This window comes from Anthonomus grandis, chromosome 22 (genome assembly GCF_022605725.1).
Source record: "Anthonomus grandis grandis chromosome 22, icAntGran1.3, whole genome shotgun sequence".
NCBI lineage: Eukaryota > Metazoa > Arthropoda > Insecta > Coleoptera > Curculionidae > Anthonomus > Anthonomus grandis.
This window is the reverse complement of record NC_065567.1, coordinates 7,441,978-7,457,742: the sequence shown is the minus strand read 5'-3', so window position 1 is coordinate 7,457,742 and position 15,765 is coordinate 7,441,978. Positions and strand designations below refer to the sequence as shown.

Sequence of the window (15,765 nt, the reverse complement as noted above, 5' to 3'; positions counted from 1 at the left end):
TCTCTCCACAAATTTTAATAATGCTGATACTGCTGGCTTTACACTACAATACATATTTATTTAAACATTTTTTCGTCTATTTTTCACATGAATCATTTAGTAAATTGATTTATAAGGTTTGCACTGCCTATTTTTTAATTTTATTTTATGCTCATATCATACCACTTTCTGTGTCTACCACAGGCAACTAAAAATCGGTGCCAAAAATCGGAGGAGTCCTTGCAAGAATTTGAAGCTGATATTGCATGTTTGGTTCTACTGGCATATTCAGCTGTCCCTGAAAGAATTATGGAACGTTTAGCAGTACAAGCATTGCTGCATTCACTTTGCGATAGTAAAATAAGGCAGTACTTACTACTAGCACGTGTAGGAACCTAGTAGATACACTATAACGGTCCCCGGAATTTGAAGCTGCTAAGAACACGAACAAGGGTCAGGCTCGTGTTCGGCAAGTGATTCCAACCGAGGACGACTTTGAGGAATCCGTCAAGTAATGCATGATTAGGGAGGCAATTGGAGGAAGCCGCCAGGATCAGAAGTTGGAGTGTTGGAAACGTGACAAAGCAGGCCACGTAAAATACTAGACCTTGGTTCCACTCCCGTCAAATTAAGGAAAGTCAATGCAAAGAAACAATTGTCGACCTGTCTTTAGCAAGCTGTAGCAAGAAGATCCTATGTAAAGGAGTTCAAGGTTTTTTAGCGCGCAGAGAACCCTTGAGAACCCTCATCGTCAATGATACTTGGCAAAATGAAGATCTTATAAAAGGCCAAAAGGAGGATCCCAATATCCAGGTGGTCCGAATCTGGATAAAGAAAGGGTTAAAGGAAGATAAGAGGAAAAAGTCGTCAAGTTTTCTCCCAATGTCAAATCATAATGGATTTCTCTAAGTTTGAAAGACGGTCTCTTGAGGCGCCACAACTGCAAAGAAGAAGAAGGCAATTCGTAATGCTTAAATGTCGGATTTCGGAGTTACTAGAGAAGGGCTTACGGGACGCCAATAAAGCTCTGGTTATTTTCTTTTATTGTGAAAAACGTGTTCATTATGGTAACAAGTGTTTTTATAAGCGCTGCGACCTACCGTCATCTTTGTCACAGGTCAATCACTTATCAGTTAAGTTAAATCGCGGTTTTTGTGCTAATTTTAATCATTTAAGGTGTTCAAGTAAACTGTTTAGAGAGATTCGAAATTAAAAACCTGCCCTAAATGTATTGTTGCCAAAGATGTGCTTCGTGTGTGGCCTGGAGGATTCTCCGATTCCTTACAATAACATTTTTAGGTGAATGCTTAATAGTTAAAATAAAAAATATGTGAGCTAATGGCAAGCGATAAAATATGTTAAGATCTATGAGAATACGAATGTTCTACGATTTAATATGTAAAATCTATGATGATATACTTTCACGTCTACAATGACACAGCATATTATCTTACCTTTATCTGCAACCCCTTGGAGAGGTTAAGATACATCCCTAAAATCGTAAATAGAAAGGGGGGTCGAGTGATACCATAATCTTAAGGCTCTTAAAAAATGCTTTCCAATGATACCATAGAAAACCACATTTCAGAAAAATCTTCTCTGTTCATCAAAGAAAACAATAAATAAAAACACTATTTTTAAATTTTTTATTATTATTTAATTAAATATTAAAAATGATTTCCATTTTTTTTGAACACAATAAAAAATTATATTTTCAAATTCTTCACGTATATTTACAAATGTATCTCTGGATATAGCACGGCATTCATGAACAATAAAATTTTATGTTGGAGTTGCTCTAGTAACTCAGGTTGCGTTTTAAAAACCACAGTTTTAGGTTACCTCATAAAGAGAAGTCAAGTGGTATTGGGTCCAGCGATCTAGGTGGCTATTATGAAATTTAATAAATAATTAAATAATAATAAACCTTTTTTTTGATATATTTATTAATTCACGAGATAATCCAGTGGCTACAGTAGTTTAAAGTGGAATTCTTTGCAAACTGACCCAAAATTTCAATTTGCGTTGTTTTGTCGACTAATTTCGGTTGATTTCTCTTTTTATTTGTGACAGAACCAGTTTCCTTAAATTTGGCTACTAGTTGGCAAACATCCTCCGGGCTTAGATTAATTTAATTTTCGTTAAAACCTTGAGCTGTCCTTAGCTCTCTAGCTTTTTATGAGATTCTGCTCATCGGCGATCCAGACCATTGGTCTGTCCTCAGACCTAAGTTATAATTAAGACCTAAATTTATGGTGTCTTACAAAACCAATTTTAATGGTTAAAATAACTGCAGAGAAAAAAATATCTAAAACAACCAACGTTTGCTCATACGCAACATTGGATATAATAATAACACTAAACAAATAAAAGTAAGAAACGTTTGATTATAGAACACTAAAAGCTTATATGCAACGATGACCATAGTAATACTAAAAGAAAAATAAAATTCAAGCGACGTTCTCTCATAGGTAACGTTTGTCACTCACTCCTCTTCATTTTGGATGCCTGTCCATTTCTTAAAATGGTCTACAGCTACAACAGTCTTTCTACTTTTAAATCCTTCTCGTAAATCTTCAAATTCATATCTATCATTAAATAATATGTTGATGATGTGAAAAGGGCCTTTGTATTTAGGATGAAGCTTATGACTAGCACCAGTTGTGAGTATACTTGTTATTAATACCCTTGCTAGGTCACTTGGTAGCATCTCGTCGAGTTCTATCGTAGCGTTCTTTTTGCTTTCTCTGATGCTGCCGTTATGTGATATGGAATCTTATATCTAAGCTCATCTAAGCTCATCTTCATCCAGTGTCAAGGGTCTTTGAAAGTTACTTGGGGGACAGAAAACAGTCTTTAAAAATAAATAATAAGATTAGTGAACCATCTTATACAAAAATTGGAATTCCACAGGGAACAGTTATTCGACCTATACTTTTTATAACTTATATTAACGCTCTTACCAATCTTAAAATTCATGACGGGTCACTGATATCATATGCAGATGACACGGTTGCGGTGTTTCACGGAATTTCTTGGGGAGACACAAAAAAAAACTGCAGAACTTGGTCTAGCAACAGTCAAGAACTGGCTGGATTCTTTTAAATTAAGTCTCAATAGTCAAAAAACAAACTATATTGCATTTTCTATAACAGCTGCTAATCGCCCCAGCTTTCAACAAATTAAACTTGAATTAATTGATATCAAGGAAGTTTCATTTACTAAATATCTGGGTATCATTGTGGATAAACATTTAAAATGGGACCAACACATTCTAAAATTAACACAAAACATGCGTAAACTTATTTATCGATTTCACATTTTGAGAAATATCTTAAATGAAAAACTACTAATTTTAATTTATAAATCCTTGGTTGAGTCCTTGTTAAGGTATGGGGTGATTGTCTGGGGAGGTCTATACAAGAATTGTTTAAAACAACTTAATGTAGTACAAAACTTTATTTTAAAAGTTATATACAAAAAACAAAAAAGATTTCCTATACAACAATTATATTCTGAAGAAATTTTTAATATACGCTCAATTTACATATTGTCAACATGCATTTATACACATAAATCAGAAAAAATCAAGAATTATGTTAGTCATTCCTACACAACCCGAAATAATATAAGCACCTAAAAATACCAAACATAAAAAAAACTATAGGGCAACGATTTTTAGGATACTTGTCCCCGAAATTGTATAACATCTTATCAAACAGCTTAAAAAATATAAATAATATTAAAAACTTTAGTAAGGTCTGTAGAAAATTTTTTTATTCAAATATAGATAAATTTAATTTTTTTAAATAGTTTTGGGAAGGGAAACTTTATTGGAGAATTTTTGTTTAGTTGTTGGATATGGTTATGGTTAGTTATATTTTATATTATTACTAAAATTTTGTGATTTCTCAGCATACACAAACAGACGTTACAACATCTAGGTGTATGTTAAAAACAATGACTGTTAACTATTATTATTAAATATAATTAAGTTAAAAAAAAAAAATAAAATTTTGTTTATAATATAACCAAAATGATTAATAAATTTGAATTTGAATTTGAATCTAGATCTAGTCTCTCTATTTCACCTTGAACTTCATTCAGAACTGTAGCCTCGAGTTACTGTATTGTAGTTCAAATATTTCAACGAGGGATTGTTTTAGGAGTGTATTTAAACTGCCAGAGCCAATTAAACAAATAAATTTTTTTCCGAAAAATTTGATTATGCTGTAAAAAGATATTAGAATAAATCTCCTTTGCTTCTAACTCAACCTGATGTATAACTTTTTCTTTAAAAAAGCACTTTTCTTTGATATAACCCAGTCTTTTGCAATGGCTACATTCGAGACGTGGTTTTCTGCAACTAGTTGAAATGTGCTTTGGGATTCCACATTTGAAGCATTTTGATATATAAGATCCCGATGCCTTGGAAACCTCTTTATAATTTAAATTATTTCGATTCGAACCCGTCCAAGTTGAAGACCTAAATCTTACTTGATCTGCATTAAAACTTTTTATGTCTTTAAGCACATCACCCACGATATCTAAGTAAGCATAAAGTAAGTTTGCATCCTCATATTGTGCGGCCCTCACAGTTCGAGGTATATAACCGCATCAATCAAATAAGCGTCAAGTATAGTTATATTAAGCGCCTTTAATTTACACATTTTCTTAAAATCATAGTCCCCCAAATTTTGCCCTGGCCTCGTCTCATAATTAGCAGCGTCTTTCAATAGCTTACAAAATGAAACAGACTGACGGAAATGCAAGCTCATTGATGTTTTAGTCTCAGTCCAATCAGAGTCATACTCTACATTTTCGTCATACTACTGACGAGCATTGCCTAGAAATCCTCCAGAAATTAGCCGAAGAATAATGTCGTCATCCCACTAAAAGCGTTCCGCCAAACTATCAACCTTGTTCAACCATTGATCGACAATCATCATCCGTTCATCATCCCGATTTAAGTCAAAAATCGGCACTAAAAATTCGTCTTCCGCACGAATATCCGACGCTGACGTACGTCTTTTTAATTTTCTTAAATGCTTTATTGTCCGTTTTCTCGTAGATCTACTATCGAGGTCTACTCGAACTAGAGTTCGAGACCTCGAACGATCCCTATGGTAAGGTGTTTTATATTTTTCGCCTATAATCTTTATCGATTTAACTTTTTCTAATATTAATGAGCCTTTCACTTAACATCTTCTCTCGCACTTAAGTAAAAGCGGCACGACTCACTCGTCTAAACTTCTTTTTGGCCTCCATTTCTGCACAATACAATAAACTTCTGAATTCAGATCTCAGCCGACAAACTGTTGAAAACATCACTCACTCGCCTAGTGAGAAGGGCGGTGAATTTATCAACTGTCTTAAAACGGAATTGAACTAATCTCTTTTGAACACAATAAATATAATGAATTGAAAAGATATTCTCGTCCATTATCACCATATATATTTGATACTTTTAAATTAAAATGTGCTTCACTAGTCAATACAAAATCTTGAAACATTTTGAAAACTTTAAATTTACGTATTAATAAATATGAAACTTTGTAGTGGTTTTTGTTTATAAATAGAAGCTTCAGAAATTTTATCATGTAAAGGTTGAATATTATTTAATGATTTGTTATCATTTAAAACGTCAATATTTTCTAATTGTTAAAAATTGTCCTTCTTGCTGATATGACCTAAACATGGATGCCAAAGTTTATAATTATTTAATGCCCTTTTAGGTGCAACATTTACTTGAATTTTTAATGGTTTAAGAATCTTGATAGTAACGGTTATGAAATTGTTTCGTAAAATTATTATATTTAACTGTTTTTTATGATACTCATAGAACAATTTGCATTAAAAATAACCGTCATACGACGCAATGTATCTCTGCACCATACAGCACATTCTTCAGTAGTCCAGTCATACCTTTATAAATCCTATCTTGGATTTAAGCGTAGCTGTAATTGAGACATCTACTTTTGCAACGCTTGCAAATTTGCCTGGCTCACTATATGATCCGTAGCACCGGAGTCTAATATAAATTTGTGGCTGATTTATTTGCTAGTAGAGTCAGACTCCTTATCATGAAAGCAAAACCCTTTTCACAGTCTGGTTCAGTACGAATTATTTAAAAAGTACGGGCAAAATCCTTTTTCCTAATTTTTCTCGTGAAAATAACAGTCACTGATTAAATGATTTTTACGACCACAATGTTTACCGTTTATATTTTAGCGGTATTGACCTATACCCTCTATATCCCATACAAAAAGGAGAAAATAAACGTATGATATTATATTTAGTTGAGGTGTTCTTAATAAACATAGATGGCAAACATTTGGTTGGCTATCAACCAAATTGTTATGAAATATTGTGTAAAACTCAAAAATAATTAAAACGATTTCTAAATAACACACGGATTTTATTACAATGAAATCAGATTAAGACAGAAGAGAATAAAAGAATAAAAATATTAATATAAACGCAAACGACTAAGTTAAGCTAAAATAGGGTTCTGTATCCGACAAGTGCACCCTTTTCAGGCCAAAACCCAAGTGTCCCTCATTTGGGTTTAAGTTGCCCTAGATCCATTTGGGTAACCCGATACCCAAAGAAATAGTCATCTTATTTATGGGTTCCTAATGGTTTTAAAGATTTTGCCTGGTTCTTGTCGTCAAGTGGTGATAACCATTGGATACTCAAAAAAAAATAAAATTATTGCACGTGACGTTATTTTTGATAAAACAAACTTCGAAACGTTAATACCATTACTTAAAGGTGTTAAAACATTGCGACTAGAACTTAATAAACAGTGTACAAACTCCATACCCAAAGAATTTATTTATTATTGTTTATTAATAAATACATAAATTCTTTATTAATAAACAATACATGGTCGTTAGTAGATAAACCTGTAAATAAAAATATAAAAGATAATTGTAAGTGGATATTCAACATTGAAAAACGATATCAATAAAAATGCACAGGGAGATAAAGCAAGATTAGTATCCTAAAGTTTTAGTCAACAATATTTATTAGATTATGATTAAACTTTTGCCCAGTGGATCGATTCTTGACTGACTTTTTGACTACTTATAATTCTAGCTAATCACCATAATTTATTGTTACATCAAATGAACGTGAAAACATCTTATCTAAACGACATATTAAATCAAGAAAAGTATATACGTATACCCGAAGGTTTCATAAACAGAAGCAAGTCTGTAAGATAAATAAATCTTCATACGGTTTAAAACCGTCAGCAAGCTGGGTTTGCACGTTTTGATGATGACCAATTAAAAAAAAAATATTTAATGAGTCAGCTTAATATAAATGATAAATTTTGAATTCAAAAACTAAGTGCGAACGAAGCAGTTTTAAAATGGAAGAAGGTTTTAGTGAAAGTTGTAAACCTTTGTTTAGGAAGGATGATAGTGATAGTTTTGAAGATGAACTATGTTCATCAGGCCCAAAACGTCCAAATATGCAGTGGCAAGAAACTTTAATTAATTTGGTTATCGCCCAACAACAACAACTTGCTGAGTTGGCACATCAGTTCAAGATGGCGATGTTTGCAAAGTCGATGACGAAAGAGCGCGGTCTCCTGTCGTCAGATCCGGCGTGATTCCTCATTTCAAATTTCTAGCTTTGACCCCGATAAAAGTGCTTACCCAATAAAAAAGTGGTTACATGACCGCACGAAGCTTAAGCAGGAATTTCAGGTAAGCGATATTTTAATGATAGCGAAACCTGGCGACGCATTACGTCATCGAGGCTATGGCGTTTATTGTGATTGAAGGCCTTTTAGCAGAGCCTGAGAACATTTTTGCGAGGATTTTGTTATTGAATTTCCTGATAACGAAACAGTTGGTGTTCGTGCTTTTATGGCAGCTACACTCCGTAGCAATGACTGTGAGTCCCTCTGTGATGATGAAAACCAGAAGTTAAGAAGCATTCGTAGATTTTCTGACCAACTGCCATGGGATACCGTACTCAGTATGGTTGAATATGGCCTAAACGTGCTCATAGCGAAATACGTTCTGCAATTAGAATTCAAAAACCAAGGTGCGAACGGGAGCTTTTGAAGCTATTTGGTGAGTTTGAGGTGATGATCGCCGTAAAAAAAAGTTGTCGTGGGTTTATTTGGTTCTCGTCGAAATGAGCGCCGTGTGAGAGAGCCTACCGCCGAAATAAGACCTTGTCAATCTGCAGAATTTAGAGGTACATGTTTTAAATCTGGCCAAACGGGGCATCAACAATATAATTGCAAAATAACATCCAAGCAAGACGAAATTTTACAAAAGTTTCAGAAAACTACTAAAATTCCAACATGCACCCATTGCAAAAAAAATTGGCCACATTGAGGAAAATTGCTGGTACAAAAATGGGAAACAAAAAGCCCTTGTCTTAAAAAAATGACGCCAAGTTGTCGAAACACCGATAGCCACACTATTATGTAATAATAGCGCTCCTGATTGGTGGTGCCGATGTTTGCTTAATAAAACAGTCGATTTATTAAGCAGTGTAGGCTCGTATGCTGGATTTGAGAATCACGTTGTTTTTGCTATACACGTTCGGCGGTTGAAAAATTTCGAATATGATTTTTGCGTAATGTGTAGGAAGGAGACGGAGTAGAGAGAGAACAAACTTGGCTCCACCCTGGGCGGCTATCGCGTCGTCGTTGCGCTTATCAGTCCGGTTAAAGTTCGGTTGCAATTCCTCGCATACCTATGTACGTGTTAGCCGATCATGTTTACAATTTATTTCAACCTTGGAACGAAGACGGATACAGTAATAAAATAAAAACGGTTTTCACCGTATTGTCATGCGGATAGTGCAGAAGAAGTTTTCGGCCGTTTTATATTTGCATATCCTGATCAGCAAGTCCCTACTGCTAAAACAATTTATAATATCTGGCATAAGTTTGAGCAGTCGGGATGTATAAATCGGTGTGCAAAATGTTCTAGTGGCGATCAGGAACCTTGTCGAACACCTGACGCTAGGATTGAAAAGGAGGTCAAGGTGTGTGCTTTTGTGGAAGTAAGTGAACCTTGTTCTAGCTCCCAAATTTCTGAAGAACTTGATATTCCAAGTCGTACAGTGCGTGATATTTTGAAAAGAAATAAGTACAAAGCCTATAAAATTAAAAACACTCAAGAAATTTTTCCAGAAGATCAAATAAAACGCTTGGAGTTTTGTGAAACCTTATGAGAAAAAATTGATCAAAATGACGACTTCACAAGTAATATTTTATTTACAGACGAGTCATCTTTTTCTCTTCTAGGCCGATATAATTCTTCAATCGTGAGATATTGGTCTCGGGAAAATCTACATTTGAGTGTACCATTACGAACTCAATACCCGCAAAAGGTAAATGTTTGGGCTGGTATTTTAGCTAATCACATTGTAGGGCCTTTTTTTATTGATGGTACCTTAAACTCTGAGAGATATTTACTTTTATTGCAACAAAAAATTATACCCGCTGTACGAAACTTGGATGTTAATTTTGAGGAAATTTGGTTTCAACAAGACGGATGCCCCGCTCACAACGCTAGACAAGTGCAGGACTATTTAACAAACACTTTTCCTGAACGGCTTATTTCCATAAGAGGTACCATAACCATGGCCTCCACGATCTCCAGATCTGACGCCTTGCGACTACTTCTTATAGGGCTATTTGACGGAAATTCTTTACCAACACCGACATGAAAGAGCCGTTAATTTGGACGAATTGCGACTTAGAATTATTAATATTTCTAGGTCCATTACACCTGAAATGTTAGCCAATGTACGTAGAGAATCTTACGACAGGTTGGGATACTGTGAAGCCCAACAAGGAGGTGTATTTGAACACCTTATTAAATAATCCTTTTAATTAGAATTATTATTTTGTTAAAGAGTTATTTTTCATTTTATTTTAGAATATTGTATTTAGTTTTCACCAAAGGTTTTTAAGATTTGAGCATATTAAAGTTGTTTTTTTGACTTGCGATTATGAGCACGTTAAAAAACAACATAAATTTTTATCTTTCGTGTGCGCGTAAAATTCTAATACTTGATTCGAGGCGACCTACCCATCTCCACGCCCTTGCTAAACATCACTGCGAGCAAGCCGAAATTAAATTAACTAATTAAGAAATTAAATTCACATTGCGGCGTTGCTATCGGTGGCAGGTTACCAATGCAGTCGTTCTCTGTCTACTCCCTATCTATTAGGTCTAATACATTAAAACTCAATCCGTAAGATTCAACTCGCCAAACGTGTATAGGTGCTTGTGATCGGGCTTGGGCGGCTGTCGAAGAACGACACGAGTCCATGGTAGCGAGGAAGAAGAAGAAGGTGCTTGTGATTTAATTGTTATTTTACCAACGATGGCATTTGACATTTGTTTTGTTGTTGTTCCTGATAGAGTTGTTCATAGTGGCATCGATATTATTATTGTCCTTGATGTTATTCTTCAGCCCTATATATGTGTTAAAAAGGGTGTGGATGGAATTGAACTATATTATCAGCGACCAGACTCTTCTATAGTTAAACTTTTAGTAGTTTCAATACGATACAAATACAGCAACTTGGATTGGACCATACTTTAAAGTTGCATTTAGAAACCTTGCTAAATACTTCTAGAGACATAACTCCCAACCATATCACTACGATCATGTTCCTGTGGTCTATAGTCCTCGTCGCTTGGCTTACCAAGTACGCGCTCAAGTCGCCGACAGAGTGAATGAGCTTTTAAGGGATGGAATCGTCCGCGAAAGTCACTTCAAAAAAGTTTTACAAAAAAATACGTTGGCTTGGTTAGAAGAAGACCAAGCCGCTGTAATATTAAGTGGTTTAAGAATATTACTTTTCCATTTTCTAAGAATGAAGAAAAAGGCAATTTTAAGTAGATCACTTATCCATTCATAACTATGTTGTTGTTGGTTATATGATTAGTTCGATGTATCGAATTTGTATTTTTTTAATTTCTTAATAAATCTCTTTATCGTAAAATCCGAAAGTTTTTCAGGAAATCTGTTTTTTACAAGGGTAGATTTAATTAAATCAAGATTATCTTTAATAAAACAATCATAGAAATTAAGACTGCTCTATCCACAAAATTACTGATAGCAGTAATTTTATATCGATCAGGGTGATAAGATATACAGTTTAAATACTTATCCGACCGAAGTGGGTTTTCTAAACCATTTCGTTTATATTTTCCTTAAGTAAAATGACGGGTGGTATTTTCAAAATGAATACACTCTGCTTGTGGTAAATTTTCTCTAATTTAATTTATTTTAAGTCAATAGATGTATTAGTAAAGAGAGAAACCATATCTAGAGAAATTAACGGAAAGTCTGAATAGTCTTTTTTTTAAGTTTAGTTCTTTTCTTTAAGTTCAAAGAAATTTTTTATTGTATATGGTGAGTTAAGCATAAGGGGAAAATAGGCATAGAAAAATAGGCTGCTACAACTTGTAACTTATATGTGGGACAGTTACTTGTAGAAACCACAGGTCGTAGAGGCATATCATGCTTATGAACCTTAATGAGCCCTAGATTTTAGTCATGAATGAATTTTTTTCTAATAAACCCTTAACTAGTAGGAATATTAGACATATAGTATTAGAACATTACCTTTATCGGCCCTCGTTTCTTCTCTAAACGCAGGTTTTGCGTATTTGATTTAGCTAAATATTAAATCGGCCGACCTATAAAACTTGTCTAAGGACGCTTATATGGGTTTCTTCATGCCGAATATCAGCATAAAGTATGGGATTAAATTTATTTTCTGTGTAAAACATAAGTGAAATTTAATAAGATTATTTACCATAAACGCATAGTATAATATTTGCCTTGGTTTATCTCTATATCATATCTCCCGCATATTGGATCAGGTTCTCATCATTACAGTATCTTACAATTAGTAGTTGTTAGTGTAATACAATGTATCTGAGTGAACACGAAATTCGTGGAGGCAAGGTTTCGTGGAAATCCACTTTTCAGAGTGAATTTCAACATCAGATTAAAAATGTGATATTATTTGACATAATAAAGACCAGAATTCATCAACCATACATTCAAACAAAGGGTCAATACCACTTGGCTAATAGGGTTCGATGAAAGGTAAACGATGTGTTGGACACAAAAAATAAAAATTACTATTTAATATTACTGAAAATCACTTCCGGTTTAAAATTAAATATGTCGTTCACACAAACCAAAATGGGGCATTTCTTGACTCTAGTGATATGCAACAAGGTTATATCCTCAGTGCAAAAAGAGTGGTCGGAAGTGAGAAGACGGTTTGCGAAAGCTAACTTCGTTTCAACTATATCTGAGTTTTTAAATTTGTCTACTAAACAGAGATGTTCCCGAACCCAAGTTCCAACCCTCCTTCCGGATTTGCCTACGTAAATATAGCTGCATATTCAAGGATATAATTCTTGTCCTTTTCATGATATTTCTTTTCAGGGTGTTATCAGGATCTACTAGCAAAAATTACGCGGGTTATATAATGAGTATTAAATATTATTGTAATATAATAATTATTAGCTTTACATCCAGCATAATTATTTATTGCGCTGAGTTGTTCCGTAAAACTTCCGAGTTGTTGTCGGAACTTAAAATGTTTAAAGAGGACAAAAAACTTTTACTAACGTAGTTGTAAGTTTTTCTGGTACTTAATGGCATATAGTGAAACCAAATTGAAAAGGTATTCGGGTTAATTCTTTCTGACTTCATTAAAATCATTAGTCACCTTTTCTTTTCAATGCGGTTATAACATTTGTACAATAAAACTAAGTTTAATTATATATGTATATTATATTTCTAAAATGTATAAAGTATAAAAGCATCTATGAACCAAACATGTTAAGATTTAGTTCTTTTAATATTTATCTACTTAACTAATTGTGGGTTTCTAAATATAGCAAATGAATAAATAGGTTAAATTAAAATTTGATATTCTACCATCTTAACATAGAAGATTCTTGGTTATTATACTTATTTGGGCTAAAATAATAAGAATATACATTGACAGTAATTAATTTTAAATTAGAGAATAAGCACATTTTACCTTGTATTTAAAATCGTGATTGCCTGTGGATTTACTAGTGGCTGTAGCTTTTCCGTAAACCTCTTGTAATTTCGATCTAGTTCTCTTTGGTAATCCCTTTGATCTGGCCCTATCAAATTTTTGTTTTTCTTTAGGGCATCCGCACATCTAAAGAATATTAGAATCATTAAAATAAATAAATCAAAAATAAATGTTCTTACTTCTTCGAAAAATCCTTAAAACACAGTCGAAGTTTGTTTTGATGTTTTGTTAAAGCCTTTCCGCCACTAGGCAAAAATGTCAAAGCCATTTCCAGGGGCCCTTGATTGACGGTAGTTCCAATGCAGCCTTGCAAAACCATTTGAAGAATTTTTGGATCCGGCGGTTCCTGTTGAGTTGCGATAGCAAGCTCTGTTGTTTTCTTTTGAATGTCCTCAATGGCAACCTTCAGACAATTTTTAATTTCAAATGAATATTAAAAGCAAGAAACTATTTATAAACAAAATTTAAAATATCGGGTTTTATATTGCCATTAATAATAGCGATTCTGTATGTTCCGTATTCGTCATCCGATTCATGCGCATCTTCAAATAATCGAAATAGCTAACACTATAATATTCAAAATAATTATTAGGAGAAAGATGGCATTTAAAAGTGAGTAGAAGCGTACTAGATAACACCACGAAATTTAAGCTTTCCAATAATATTTAAAGAGCAAGTTTGTGTGCGCAGCGAGGTCTTTTTAACCGGGTTGAAGAAGAAATTGAGCCATGGCGTCCAAACCAACCACAAGTGTGAAGGAACTGAGTTTAATATTGGTCTGAGCATGCTCCGGGAATAGTTTTCGCAATTTAAAAAAGCTGAAATCTCAAAGGTGGGAAGCAGGAGGATCAATGCATCTCTGCAAAGTCTAACTTTGGACATTAATAACCTAAAGGTCAACGCAAAACGACAAGAAAATAAGCTGGGAATATTCAGCTTAAATACAATGCAGACTGCCTTATTATTCACGGGATGCAGGAAGGCAACAAAGATCTCGAATCGGCTGTACAAATATTTAGCGACTGGATAAAAATTGACCTAAATAAAAACTAGATATCTCACTGCGAGTATATGGGTAAAAAAACATCTGCCTCGCAGAAACCCAGACCAGTTATGGTTCGGTTTTTACATAGGTGGTTGAGAAACCAAAGTTGTGTTTACAAAGAAAAAGCTTTTGATGGGCTCAGGTTTTGTTGTGAAAGAGGTTCTTATACCAGAGATCCTTAAAGTGTGCGTGCTAATCTTATGGAAAATCGATGTAATCATACAATGCTTTAATTAAAAAAAAACACCCTTAATAACTTAAAAAAAAACGCTAATCTAGATATACAGGAGGACATTTAATTTTATACTTGACGAAGTTCTGTCAATCACCTCCTTATATCCAACTAACCTCATTTTGATATATTAAGAGAGAACCCACCATTGGCAAGTCCGCTGATATCTCTACATTCGCGAGTAATTAGATCCGTTAAATCACTAAATTTTCAGGTGTTTTATAAACTTTGCTTTTTAAATACCTCCGAAGGAAAAAATGGAGTTGTGGCCATTCTATTGCACCACCTGCTAATCCACATCGACGATTGAAGAATATATTGTATTTTCGAGGAGAATTTTTTGGAGTATTTGGACTCAATGAACTGTTTACTACCATACAATTCTATTGGTAAGTCGCTTCACCTTGCATCAATATTTTTAGAAATGTAAGATGGAAAATTGTTGGCCGTTTAAAATAAAGTGTAACACATATCTGATATGAGGCGGCTATTTGAGTTTAAGTTGGTAAAATGTCTTTTATTATTATACATTTTTGCTTACTATTCGCTTATACGTCAACCGATTTTGTTTTTTTTTCGGTTTGGTTAGATAGGAGATTGTATGCCCTTTAAAAATGATGTAAATTAGGGTAGCCATGTGAAATACAAAAGTTGGAGGTTAAAATAGAATTTTTTTAAATACCCAGGAGCTGAGGTTTCATCTATCGGCCTCCGAGCTCGTTTCTTCTTTTTAATAACTTACCTAACTTTATTTTGAATATTGGAATTGAAAAGAACGAACAACCTATTTATATTATTTCAAAATACCTAATTTGAACCAATGTTTCTTTAAAAATATATGAATAAAATATATTTTAAATTATCAAAAAATTGTATGAATGCCCTGTTCTACCTCTTTCTTTAGCAAAGGAAATCAAGTAGCTATGCATTTATCGTCTTTTAAGATTATAAATGGACTTTCCTTTAATTTACGTAATTTTGAAATGAGTTGCTTTGCTAAAATTGAAAAAGCAGCTCAGTTTATTCTATGGTTATTGTCGAATGCATGTTGTGTAATTTTGGATTTTTGAAAATCATTGTGTTTTAGTAGTCTCGTAGTATAACATGCTCTTTAAAGTTGCTTAGAACTCGATAATATTGAAAGAGGTTTTAAATGTTTTGTATTTTCTTTAACTCTAAATTTAATTAATAATTCTATGTTCTCTATATGTAATCCAAGGCAATAATGGTATAATATTATTTTTTTAAAGCTGAACGTGGCGTAAACTTGCCAATTCATTAAACTTAATTTTTAAAGTTGCATAAATAACGCAGTGATTTAAAAATGTTGCAGAAATAAACAAAAAAACAGTCATTATTGAACTGTTAAATCGTTGTTAGTTGTAATTAGATCTTAAAGACTATTTGAATTATGATAAACGCAACGTC

The 15,765-nt window shown here is 33.5% G+C and overlaps 1 protein-coding gene and 1 long non-coding RNA gene across 4 annotated transcripts in view; one reads left to right on the top strand and one right to left on the bottom strand.

Annotated features, from left to right (window-relative positions):
- The first annotated feature begins 9,804 nt into the window (after nucleotides 1-9,804).
- LOC126748236 (uncharacterized) overlaps nucleotides 9,805-15,765 on the top strand; it is a 32,270-nt gene continuing 26,309 nt past the window's right edge. Inside the window, exons 1-2 of the long non-coding RNA XR_007664672.1 lie at nucleotides 9,805-12,374; nucleotides 12,436-14,726. This is a non-coding gene — a long non-coding RNA (uncharacterized LOC126748236). The remainder of the gene's footprint in view (nucleotides 12,375-12,435; nucleotides 14,727-15,765) is intronic.
- LOC126748211 (dedicator of cytokinesis protein 7) overlaps nucleotides 12,767-15,765 on the bottom strand; it is a 61,458-nt gene continuing 58,459 nt past the window's right edge. For all 3 annotated transcript variants that reach the window (XM_050457288.1, XM_050457285.1, XM_050457287.1), the window contains 3 exons: nucleotides 13,240-13,463; nucleotides 13,040-13,186; nucleotides 12,767-12,975 (listed from right to left, as the gene is read on the bottom strand). In XM_050457288.1, coding sequence (XP_050313245.1) covers nucleotides 12,930-12,975; nucleotides 13,040-13,186; nucleotides 13,240-13,463 — 417 coding nt within the window. In that variant the 3' untranslated portion in view covers nucleotides 12,767-12,929. The remainder of the gene's footprint in view (nucleotides 12,976-13,039; nucleotides 13,187-13,239; nucleotides 13,464-15,765) is intronic.